Here is a 13,594-nt window from a genome sequence, read left to right on the forward strand (position 1 = left end):
GCCATAATGGAAAAGAATATGAAAAATAATATATGTATATATAAATATATTATTGTCATTCTGCTAATAGAACACTTTAAATCAACTATACTTCAACTATATATATATAAAATGATTAAGAAGGGTTTCATCCCATGTTTATTCCTTAGCAGTTTTTATGTTAACCATTATTCATTTCAAATACATGAGATAATAATTTGGTTGGCTAAAGAAAATTGTGTTAAACTTCAAATAGTTGACAATTCAACTACATACATTTTGTTTTATAGAATGTAAATGTTCACTACCTCTCGAAAAATACAGTAACTTTTAGAACTTACATATGGAACTACATCCACAAGACTCTTCTCTGCCCAGAAATCCTACCTACTTGAGGTAGAACTGAGTTATAAAGAAGGAAACGACTCCAGAATTTATCTAGCTCCACACTTTTTACAGAGAGAGAACTTGAGGTTCTGGATAACAAGCGGTTTTTCCCTTTAATACGTGGCAGTTCTAGAAGTAGAATTCGCGTTTGATACGCTAGTCCGGGATTTCCTCTCCTGTACCATCAGATTTCCACAAGTACTCTTCTCTTTTCTGTGAAAATCCATTCTGCCATTTTACTTGTCCTAGAATTTTGTTGCAATATTGACAATTCTTAAATAATGACTCGAATACCATCGTATCTTTGTGTGTGATCTGTACATATCCTGAATAAGAATGTAATGGACCAGTGCGGTTTGCTTGGATTGCCCTGTAATTCGCCTCCAAAGTAATACTTCCACACCATGAGCCAGTGCATGCCAGAAGTAAATATGTTGATCGCATCTTTGGTTGATTATGATGGTCTTCTACTGCTGTTATACTAATATTTTTCCCATCTCCAACTGGCTTTACTTTTTGCAGCTTTGAGCAGTAATTCAGTCCCCTACGCCTCTCTGATTGGCTCTGTGTCCTCCCTCTCTAGCCAAACCACCACTCAGTCCATATATGATAATAACTCTCTCCCACGATTCGCTCGAAAAGGTCTAAACATCTTTGTCTCTATTATTTTCTCTGTTAAAGCACTGTAATGGATGTCCACATCATTTCATGTCCAAATAAGCCTAGAGTCTCTTGTGCCTTTGCCTTTCCATTCTTGCCATTGGGAGTGCCTCATCTGGATAAGATCATTTTAATTATTAGACCACTGTCACCCACCCACTCCTTTCACAGAATGTAAATGAGTTCAATTCTACCATCTATATGGAAGAGTTCCAGAAATAGGTTCCAGCATTTAGGTCCAAATGCATAATTGTCTCAACAACAAAGAGTTTCTACTTCCAAGCCCACTCATTTTTATTGGATCTTTAAAATTTTAGCTTACTGGAAGTAGCCATGAACACTAAAATATAACATACTGCAGCATAGTGCTAAAATGATTGTCTGGAAGAGGCAAAATAGTTTTACTTAATTTACCAAATCAATGATAATTTGGCATTTGAGATAACAGAACTCACTGGGTGACTTTCAATAAAGACAATTTTTTTAAAATGCCCACAAATTACATGATATATTAACTTAATAATGCTTACCATCACATAGCCTAACACCCTCCAAAGAGCCCTAGGGACAGGAGAATGTCAACAGGGTTTCCAGTTTGAGCCCCTCCCTCATTCTTTTTCTACTTCAGAGGCTTCCCTGGGGGGCATGCTAGTTCAAGTTTTTCTTGTCAGCTGGAATTTGCATCTATAAGACATAAGTCAGCAATCCTCTCTCATGGCGCTCTTGAGAAGTCAATCAGAAAAATAAAATGCAAATCTATGAAAAGTGAGAAACCACTGGAAAAACACAGGAATCATCACCAAAGTTAATGGTAGATTATTTTTAACAGAATCTGTGATTCTAATATATCTTCAGCTGGCAGACTGAACTATAATGTACCACCCCTTGTCATAGCTTTCTTTCTTTTTCCACTTTCTTTTCCCTCTTCATTCTTTCACCATTTGTTCCCTTTCCCACATTCATTTCCTGTTAGTGGACAAAGATGTTTACACCTGAAGTAGATTGTAGGTTTGCTGGGGGTTGAATAAGGGGACCTGGGGCAAGATACCACCAAGCTGTCAGTGTGACCATTGATAAATATCCAGGAGAAAGCCGCAACCCCAAACACTACAATCTGCTACTAGTAGAAACATTTTTGACACTCAGTTTGGTGTTTGATTTTGTCATCAGTGATTATCATCTCTGCGCTGTGGTGCATGCCATTCTTTGTGTCCATGTTTGCATGTGAATGTCAGTCACCTACAGGTTTGTGAAATATTAAAGCACTCAATCTAGTCACAATGTATAGTGAATCCTGTAAAAACCTGTGACATTTTTATTTGTCCTTTTAAAAAGTTTATCAGCCTATCCATTTCATTTTTTTAACAAATCCGTTCTATTTTATTTTATTTACACCATCATTTCCTTTGCAGGTTCAGATGAATCCGGTTACCCTGGTAACCTTCATTCTTCAAGTTAGTTTTCCTTGATTACGCATAAGTCACTTTATGTTTCCTATCAAGCTACTACTCTTTCCCTTTTAGGCCTTTCTCCGTGTCTGTTTTCTCAGTTCACTTTACACCATTTAATTCCACACAATTTCCATTTCACACAGTGCAGGAGAAGGAGTTTGAAATGACATAACAGTCATTACTCAAAGCAGAAGTTGACATCAAGCCTGACTGTCAGTTTTCTCCGCTAGCTAACTGCATTGATTCATAGCACAATAATGCTTTCTTTCACACTAGGAGTGTTAATTTGGGGATTATGCTTGGTGACTTTTTATTTGGCTACAAAATTCATCCTTCCAGAGCATGTCCTGCTTTGAGTAACCAAACTATCTGCCTGCTTCCTCACATTAAACATCTTTACTACTCACATATTTTCAGGCCATTTCTAACTATAGTATTCTCTGTATTTTGAAATAGCATGATTTTAATTTGTTTTCAAATGGCTTTGTTCTTTCCTTTTAATAGGTATGGCTAGCCATCCTCCAATACCTATCTTGGAACTCGCAGATCACATTGAAAGGTTGAAAGCAAATGACAACTTGAAGTTTTCCCAGGAATATGAGGTAATTCAGTGTTTTATATTTGACTTTAATTTTAAGAATTGTCTCCCTCTTCTTTTTTACCATATTCTTAAAAACTAATTTCATCAGTGGTTTTTCTTTTAAATATGACTCAGCATCTGGTAATAAAGTTTATAACAAAGAGTCAACTTAAAATTACCTGTACAATATAGTAACTGCACAGTTAAAAGTGTTGAATTATTTGCATTTGTTCAGTGTTACTTAATGAGGTTGATTTATCTTTCCTGGCTTCAAGTTTATAGAAATATATTAAATGGTTACCAAATACACTGATATATGGTGAGAATCCTCACTGAAAAAGAGATTACAGGGAATGAGCAGGTTTCCCATTACTCTTGTTGGTTTTCCATGGCCTGATATTGAGCTAATACTGAGATAGTAATATACTCCCAGAAAGTTGCCTATTTTGAAAGGAACTAAACAGTTTCTTAAAACTGCACAATTCTTAAAGGTTTTGTATGCATTCTTGATGAAAATGAATGAAAAAGCTTTGTATATATGTAGGTATTTGGATATTGTGGCATATATCAAACAGAAAAGTTGTGAAACTGGTATTTCTGATATTTCTCAGAAACAGAAACCTAGTAAAACCAACTCATGAATTATTATTTTTTTGTCTTTTTTTAGGGCCACACCAGAGGCATATGGACGTTCCCAGACCAGGGATCTCAGTCAGAACTGTAGCCACCCACCTATGCCACAGCCACACCAGATCCTAGCAGCGTCTGTGACCTACACCATAGCTCACAGCAGCACTGGATCCTTAACCCACTGAGCAAGGCCAGGGATCAACCTGCATCCTCATGGATATTAGATTCATTTCTGCTGAGCCATGACGGGAACTCCCCAACTCATGAATTATTTATAACTGATCTGTCATTTTTCTTTTAGACAAAGTTTAACTTAGCATAAAATTAAAATGTCAAACCAACATCCATAGGTATGCCAAAAATTACAGTGTTCTTTGGAATAGACCATATTCTGCTATACAGGATTTCTACTGAGTTACTTAGGGGAGTCTTAAAACACATCTATTGGTTTCTGTTTTATCAGCCTGAAATGAGGCTGATGCACTAGAAGATCACTCAGTCTCTGCCAGCTTTATCATTTTACTCTATCACATTCAGGGGTTTCCTTATGTGGCACAGCAAAAACTAATCTGACTGGGAACCATGAGGTTGTAGGTTCAATCCCTGGCCTTGCTCAGTGGGTTAAAGATCCGCCGTTGCTGTGAACTGTAGTATATGTCATAGACATGGCTTGGATCTGATGTTGCTGTGGCTGTGGTGTAGGTCGGCAGCTGTAGCTCTGATTCGACCTCTAACCTGGGAACCTCCATGTGCTGCGGGTGCGGCCCTAGAAAGCAAAAAACAAAACAAAACAAAACAAAACCAATACTCTATCACATTCAGTTACAAACTCCAGGACAAGCCCTAACTCTCAAGTGGCTAAAGGGATATCAACTGTATGAAGAAGTCCCAAGTAAGAGAACATGGAGCAGTGGGACATGTGATGATATGCATGGTCTTTCAAGTCTTTAAATCTCCAAACTTTAAATTATTGTGCTGACTATGCAGAAATCCCTGTAGCTCCATGTACCTCCAGCCTCAAGAGCTAGATAACCTATGTTCATGTTATATACTTCAATATCTTTGTCAGATATTTGCTCAGACACAAAGGAAATTGTGCTTCTTGTTTGCTTGTTGGTTAAGTTATATTTTCCTTTATTTGTTCCAAGCATTTAGGAGAACATTTTCAATTTTAGGGAACTGATGTTGGATTGTGAATTCTCTTATTTTTTAAATGGTGAAGTTCTTTCTCTTCTATTCTTCCTCTTAGTCATAAAGCTCCCTGGGCATGAATTGACTCTACTGTGCCTTAAGAGCCATGAAGGGGATATTTAAGTGTTGTATTCATCTGTGATAATAAAATAAAGACCTCTACATAGTATTTTAGGCCACAGAGCAACACACTGGAAAAAAAAATTTATATATTATCATCTACATATCATCATATCATATATTTGAATAGATTTTTTCACAGTTCATATTACTTTCAAATGTATTATTTTGCATAACCACTGTGGATTAATATTCACTCAGACCTCTGAAGATGGGTGAGGATAAATTCATTACTCTGATTTGAAGACTGAAACAAGTAAAAGGCATGAATTTTGTTTGCAGTAATCCTGAGGTCTGAAGAAGAGGAAGTAGGTTTAAACTGTAGCACAGTTTAAACAATGTGAGAGAATTATTTATGGTAAAGAAAATTGGGACTCAGACATGAGACTCAATGATAGCTGGAAGAAAGGACTTGAGAAATTAATATAACTGCATCTTAAAGGTCTTTACAAGTATTTTAGGTTTTCATTTTCTGCTGTGAGATTGCAGAGTCCTATGGGTATTTAAGTAGCCAGAATTTGAGGATGGCCTCTAGAACTCAAGAACAAAGTCCTCCTTAAAGTTAGTTTCACTGTCAAAATCAGTACATCAGGCTGGTCAATGTTTATTCTGATTCAGAATAGACAAGTAGGTCTTATCAAACAAAATCTTAGCTAATGTCTACCTATGGATCATTTGGAAGCCTAATTAAAATTCATACCTCTGGGCCCAACACCAGAAATGCTGGTTCAGTAAGTCAGCCATAAATTAGGAATGTCCATCTCTTTTTCCCCAGTTTTACTGAGATATAACTGAAATTTAACATTGTATTAGTTTCTCATACAGTGTAATGTTGTGATTTATGTATATACTGCAAACTGATTACCACAGTAAATTTAGTTACAATCTATCACCTCACATAGTTTTTTGGGTTTTGGTTTTTTTTGTGTGTATGATGAGAACTCAAGATCAGCTCTCTTAGCAGCTTAAAAATATAAAATATGGTATCATTAATTGTAGTCATCATGTTTTACAGTACATCCCCAGGATTTGTTTATCTTAAACAGTTAACCATTGAACAATATGGGTTTGAACTGCATGAATCCACTTAAACATGGATAATTTTCAATAGTAAATGTCAACTATAAATTATACACATATTGTAGTGCATTGGGTTAAAGATCTGGTATTGACAGTGCAGTGGCTCTGATTGCTGCTGTGGTGCAGGTTCAATCCCTGGCCCAGGAATTCCATATGCTGCTGGCTTGGCCAGAAAAAGGAAAAACAAACACACATATTAAGTCCTGCATTGTTGAAGGTTCAATTGTAAATAGAAGCTTATAGCTTTTTATCATCCTCACTCATTTCCATCATGCTCCAACTTATGCCTCTGACAATCACTTCTCTCTTTTCTGTTTGAGGATTTCATTTGCTTGTTTTTTTCAGATTCCACATAAGTGAGGTTATATAGTACTTGTCTTTCTGTCTGGCTTATTTTGTTTAGCATAATGCCTGTGGCCTCAAGGTCCATGCATGTTGTTGTTGTTGCAAATGCAACAAATTGAATAATATTGTATGTATTTATAAAATTGATATTTATATATAATATTGTGTGTATACATACACACACACACACATTTTCTGTATCCATTTATCCATCTGTGGACACTTAGGTTATTTCCATGTCTTGGCTATTATAAATACACTAATGAATACAATAAGGGATATCTTTTTGAGATAGTGATTTAATTTTCTTTGTATATATACCCAGAAGTGGAATTACTAGATCATATCTTAGTTTATATTTTTAATTTTTTGAGGAACTACAGTGACTACACAAACTTATTTTCCCACCAAGACTAACCAAGTGTTCCCTTTTCACCACATCCTTGGAACAGCTAATTCCCATCTTCTTGATGACAGCCATTCTAGCAGGTGTGAAGTGATAGCTTATTGTGGTTTTAATTTGCATTTCCCTGATGATTAATGATGTTGAGCACCTTTCTATATACTTATCGGCCATCTGTGTATCTTCTTCAGAAAAATGTCTATTTGGTTCCTCTGCCCATTTTTATAAATCAGAATGTATGTGTTTTTGCTACTGAGTTGTGTTAAGTTCTTTATATATTTTGGATACTATTATTAGATATATGATTTGCAAATATTTCCTGCCAGGAAATGTGCATTTTAAAAGAACATGTCAGGTGACTTTGATACAGGTGCTATGACGACTGCAATTTGAGAACCATCATTACTTTAGGATAATTTATTACAGAGCATGACCCTCCAATCTTCATTGCACCATTTCCTGAGATAACAGATGTATCTGTTTGTGAGATTCATTTGACCAGCATCACAGTCAGCATTATTGTTATCAACATCATATACATGAATCCTATTTATATTAGGTTGGTTGTAAGTTAACTACAGCTCCTAAAGTTTGCTTAAGGGAAAACAATGGAGAGTTTTGTTATAAATTATCTGTTACAAATGCATGTATTATACTTATTCATCTAGAGCCAACCATGCAGGTACACTTCAACAACTCTTACGTGAAGTAAGTCTGACTAAGACAAATATCATATCACTATATGTGAAATCAAAAAATGATGCAAGTGAACTTATTTATAAAATAGAAACAGGCTCACAGATATAGAAAACGAATTTATGTGGCCAAAGGGCAAAGGGAGAGGAGGGTAAATTGGGAGCTAGAGATTAACAGTTGCACACTTCTATATGCAAAACAGATACACAACAGGGTCCTACTGTATAGCACAGGAAATGACATTTAGTATCTTGTAATAACCTATAATGGAAAAGAATCTGAAAAAGACTCTCTTTCTCTCTCTCTCTGAATCACTTTGCTGTTGTACACCAGAAACACAACACTGTAAACCAGTTATACTTCAATAATTAAGAAACTGGAGGACTGTAGAGATTTCCCAAACTCTCAACTTTTTCTCTCTGTGCTGCAATCATTCTTTCCCCTGAACAGGTCAGCTTCTTCTATTTCTCCCACCCACATACAGAAAATATGTCCTTTGATCCTATTTTCATTTACATAGAGGCACAATTTTTCTTGTTAAATTCCAAATACCAGAGAACTACCTCTGAACTTCAGTTGACTTACTTTCTGTGTAGACACATTAGGACACACATTAGCTGCTAAGAGCCCATTCCTATGGATCAGGCTCCTTCCTTGGATTGAACAGAAGAAAGTTACCTCTAGCTGGAGAATATGAGCTAGTACTTAGCCACCATACTGCTACTGAAGAGCACCATGCTAAGTGCTGAGAGGAATATAAAAGCTACCAAAAAAAATCCTATTTCCAGGATGTCTAGCAGGCAAAGCCAAAAAAAAAAAAAAAAATACCTAGAAGCTAATTTGAAATACTAATGCATGATGTTGGGATTCAGTAAAGGTTAGAGTGAGATGAAGAACTGGAAAAGGTATTGAAGAAATAGTGGTATAGGTGGTGTCACTAGGAAGAAAAGGAGTGAGGAGCATTTTGTCATGGACAGAATGTGCTTTAGGGACAATATAGATTGTATACCTTTTTTGTCTCGGTTGAAAAAATAACTTCCCTGTTAAATAGTTACTACAACAAATTTTCTTCCAAGTTCCTAATAGCTGACTTAGAAATTAGTTTTTGGACCACAGTTCGTCCTGCCATGGCAGTTACACAGACAGAAATAGTTACCAAACATCTAGTTTCACACTTGTCATCACTAGTTATTTTATAGTATTATCTTAAACCTATATGTGTTAAAACTACTACCATATTTAACAGCTTTTAATAATCTATAATAGAAACGAATCTGAAAAAGAATACACACACACAACTGAATGGCTGTGCTATACACCTAAAACTAACAACACTGTAAATCAACTATGCTTCAGTATAAAATAAACAAAGTTTTAAAAAATACTGCGTAACTCTGAAGAACAGTGTTGTTGCAACTGGAGAGTGGCAAGAAACTGTGAATCACCAGAAGCCCTATCAGAAAGACCCCCCCCCCAAGCTATTTTTCTCCCACCACAAAGCCCAGTCCCAACATCTTTGCTGGCTGTCTGTGGTTGTGTATTATCTTTCATCTCAGTGCCCTTGTGTCCTCCAACATTTAGCATCCACATGTGCTGAGAGCTTCTTCCTATACTCATGGCAATGCTCTCCCATCTCCAGACTGTGCAGATGATAATGAGCCTCTTATCTGAAACATTCCAGATAACAGTGCCCTGTCTTTCTATTTTAATGACAACATGTATGTGGCACCTTTGTCTGATAAGCTAAAATCTTTACAACACTGCTGAGACAGGTAAAGGAAAAACATACTATTTCCTCATGAACAGTGAAATATATCAAAACAGTACCAAAATATTGAGACATTATAAAACATTATTTAGATCATATTTTTAAATGTTTAGATCTGGAATAGACCCCATAGATCATGTTGTTTAATCTTCTCATCTTAGAGTTAAGAAACAAGAGATTAAGGAGTGACTTGCTAAAAATTACATACCTAGATTATGGCCGGTCACAAAAATCATGCTTTCTTGTTCTTAGAAGAACACTATACTTTAACTCACCTGCTCTAAACATCAAAGTATTTTTTGAGTTCAGAAACCTAATCTTCAACTAGATCAATCTTTATACAAAAAAGAAATTGAGAAAATGTCATAGTCGCCAGTTTGCATTGCATGATTATCCCTGGAAAAATCCAGTGGTTTTTCTGTAACATTCTAAGGACACATTTATTTTTTTCCATAGATAGTTTCTTTATTCCCCATGGTAAACATTGTATTTCTCCACAGAAGGGCAACACTATCATCAAAGCAATGATCACAAAAGAAAATATTTCTGTTTTTCCTAGGAGAAGGCTCTTGGTGTATTTGACTGTGTGTGTCAGAGTGTATTCATAGGCAGAAAGCCTTCATTGCTAATGTTCTGTAAAACTCCATGCATTCATAATGCAAAACCACTTGTCATATCTGCTTTCAACTAATTTATAATTTATGTGTAAACTCATGAGGGTGGACATGCATTAGAGCATTACACATACACAAACAAGAAACCAAACACACACACATGCAGACACAGACACACACACTGCTCTGACTTTTTTGGTAGCTTTGAATGCACTGAATTTTTCTTCAAACTGGCTACTCTGCACTCCTGAAGTAACAAAGCATTATCTGACAGATATATTTTCATCCTTTATGCAGAGTTGATGAGTGGAATTGACTAGGGAAAAGCCTCCATTTGTAAATATTTTTGACACATGAATCACAAGAGGTAGATTTTTTAACAAATTATGGTGGTTCGTGTAATGGAAGGAGAAAAATGAGTGATTTTTATGAACTAATAAGTATGTACCTGGGCTGAATAAGCCAGGTTTTAACTTCCTCCAGGGGGGATGAATGGCTAAGTGTCCTGTCCCAAAGTGGATCACCTGATACCCTAGGATTAGGGGTGAGAGTAGGGTAATCACTGCATACTTCCTAAAACATAGCAGTTTTCCTGCTTCAGACTGGGTTCCAAACCCCTCTGCCTGACAGTCAGGGCCTTGTTCTCAGGAACTAAGAGTGGGGATAGTATGGCACAATGGCTAAGAAACCAGTCCTTGAGTCAGGCTGCCTAAGTATGGCCCCTGGCTCAAACTGTGTGACTTTAAGCAAATAAATGAACCTCTCTGTATCTTACTTTTTTCATGTCTAAAAAGGAAGAAATCCTAGTACGTATCTCAAGATACATATAAACTGTTTAGCAGAATCCCTCATACAAGTGCTTAGTAGTCTCAGTAGCTATTATTTCATCAAATAGATGTTATCAATTTTAAGATATACATCAATTTCAGAGATGTTAAAATGTGAAAAAAAAAACAAAACATATTTTAGCATCAGTGAAACAATGGCCTCTTCCCATTCCTGTCCTTGGCCCTAAGGCTTTGCTAAACTCAGGAAATAAATAAGAAAAAAAGGAAGACTTGCTAGTTTCAATCAATGCAATTAGCACTCTGTTGTCTTTTCTTTTATTCTGTTCATTTCCTGTGTTCGAATATAAACTTCTCCTGGTCAGGTTTTAGGACTTCTCTGTATGCTGTTGGCCACGTGGCAACAAGCTCACCACTGAGCACCCAGCAAATGATTAACCAAAGTGTGTGTCTGGATTGATTTTTAACTGCATTTACAGTTTATGGTAACTCTTTGTTGTGATCAAAATTGCTAGTAGAAACAACAGGAGTGAACAGAACAAAGGGTGTCTGTCTATAAAAAGAGCTGCTTTTCTCATCCCCACCTGATCTATCAGCAGCTGAAGCCTTATTTTCAGACCCTTTTCTCTCAGAAAATAGACTGTTATTATCTTTAGACAGCACAGAAGTGAATACATTTTAATGCAGACCCCTCAGATTTAACTCAAAAGTACCTACTGATTAAACTCCCAGTGCGGTTTTTAGAGTAAAGATGGGCCTGCCAGCTGGCAACCTGAGAAGATGCTTTCTTTGTTCATAGCAAAGGACCAGCCTCATCAAGTAAGATTTAAAGGTACAGGGAGTCCCTTCCCAGCTGGCTGCCATTCTGAATCTTGTAAACAAATCTCCTAGGACACAAAGACGCAGCAGCTCACCTTAGAAGTAATGTTGCATCTAAAACCAGGGTGTGTGTATGTGTTTGTAGCCTTTTATTCTTCCTGAATTTCTGTAGCTGTCAGAACTGCAACCACAAGTTTCAAAGCTTATTTTTATTTGGATATTTTTTAATGTTCTTGAACCTACTCGGTTTTTGTTGTTGTTGTTGTAATATCTCAAACATTTTCCTTACCAAGGTTCAACTACATATCTTTTTTACTTGAGCTTTTTAATTTTTTTTTTCTTCTGGGAATCAAAGCTGCATCTTAGGGAACCTCTTATATAACTTTAGCATTCTGTTTCTCAATTCTTGTTCTCACATGAGTTCACCATAACTAATTGGCCCTTAACCATCCCTGGACATTGTCCAAATTGTCTTTCCACCTGCTCTCATGTGAAGCCCAAAGCTCTCAGGAAACAATTAATCCTGAAGTGTCTCTAGTTCCAAAGTAAGCTTTCAACTTCAAAGAGACTCTAGAAAGAACTAAAAATGAAGCCACTTTTTGAGTTTCATTTTGATTTTAAAATGAAGCTGGGGTTTTGGGGCCAAAGTGATAAGTGTACACTTAGAGGAATGGATGAGCAGATGCTGGAGAGAGCTTTGAAGTCAGGAGAAATAAGGTTCATATTTTGGCTCTGCCAATTAGTAGCCATGCTGCTTGACCCTGAACCAGTTATTTCACCTCTCCTGACCTTTGTTCTCTCATATTTAAGAGGAGAATAATAGTGTCCACTCACAAGGTTGTTATGAAGATGAATATATGCTAGGCTCCTCACCTCTCGCCTTTCTGTACAAAGCAAGCATTCAGTAAACAGAAGTGGCTCCTGATGCTGTGACTTTTAATACTAATGACGTGTTAGGCACTTAGTAACACTGAATTTGTTTTAGTGCTCACTCTATTTGCTGTAACATTCCTTTCTTCCTCCTCCAAAAATAAGCTCTATGAGAGCAATTAGGAGAAGATGAGCAAGGATGAAGGCATAGGATGGTTATGATGCCTGCAAAGTTCTTTTTATATTTTATACACTATGGAATTTCTAGAAATTAAAGCCACATTAAATATCCAGAAAAACTTATTTTCACTGAAAAGTAGAACCTGCTCTTGTGTGTCTGCTATGAATTTGCTGCTAGACAAGCTGTTTAACTCCCCCCATCTCAGTTTCCTTATTTATAAAAGGAGCAGTTTGAATGCCTTATCTACTTGACAAAAATTACTGCAAAATTTAAAAAAAAAAAAAAGAGCAAGAAATTAGATCTACCAGGGATGAGTCCATAGTCTCCTAGGTAAAACAGAAAAAAGAACCAATAAATTATAAACTTAGTGTGTGGTGCTGAGGTAACAAAATAAGGACCAGTCCATATTAAGGACTGAGAAGAGGCCTCCCAGAGAGCATCTGGGTGGAAGAGACACTTAAGTTTGCTAGAAATGCAAGACCACAGGCTGAGGGAGATGTGTGCATAGGCATGGACATGAGAAGAGACCTGGCTTACTCAGGGTCCCCTTGTGGGTTCTGTACCTGTCGCTGCAATGTTGGGGTCCTGCTTTTGAGAAATAAGGGGGAAAGGTGATTATCCCCTAGAAAGGCCATGCCAGCAGGCTGAGGAGTCTGCACTAGGTCACTGCAAAAGTGCGTTCAAGTTCCTACCTCTAGTCCCAAAGCTGCAAACACCATGGGGACCAAATAAATGCATCTATATTCCTGTCACTTGTGAGGACAGCTTTTGGGAGAAAATTTTAGCAATGTTGCAGCAAGGAATTGGAGCAAGGAATGTCTTTACCTATTTATTTATTTATTTATGAATGGTAGTAATGCTATTATTTGCCATGTTTTTTCTCCTGTGGCTGAATAGCTTGTTGTTCTATCTGAAAACATAGTTATGGAGTACACCATCATGTTAGAAAGTAGAGAGGATAAAGGTATTAAGACGTTACAGGAACATGTGGCTTTAGCAATGCCTTAGGAAACATTAGCCATCACAGATGCAGAG

General features: G+C 36.7%; 1 protein-coding gene across 38 annotated transcripts in view; it reads left to right on the forward strand.

Annotated features, from left to right (window-relative positions):
• The window catches only part of PTPRD (protein tyrosine phosphatase receptor type D), a 529,409-nt gene that overhangs the window by 410,655 nt on the left and 105,160 nt on the right, over positions 1-13,594 (forward strand). For 20 of the 38 annotated variants that reach the window (XM_084985865.1, XM_021074345.2, XM_084985889.1 and 17 more), the window contains one exon: positions 2,982-3,079. In XM_084985865.1, coding sequence (XP_084841991.1) covers positions 2,982-3,079 — 98 coding nt within the window. Of the gene's footprint in view, positions 1-2,438; positions 2,481-2,981; positions 3,239-4,936; positions 5,896-13,594 lie in introns of those variants that run through there. The other 18 variants (XM_084985812.1, XM_084985827.1, XM_084985835.1 and 15 more) reach the window with 2 other exon arrangements.

The sequence above is a fragment of the Sus scrofa genome, chromosome 1, assembly GCF_054392235.1.
Source record: "Sus scrofa isolate SSC_HxYL_T2T_F1_AM1 chromosome 1, Sscrofa_HxYL_maternal_Yorkshire_Landrace_v2.0, whole genome shotgun sequence".
Classification (NCBI taxonomy): domain Eukaryota; kingdom Metazoa; phylum Chordata; class Mammalia; order Artiodactyla; family Suidae; genus Sus; species Sus scrofa.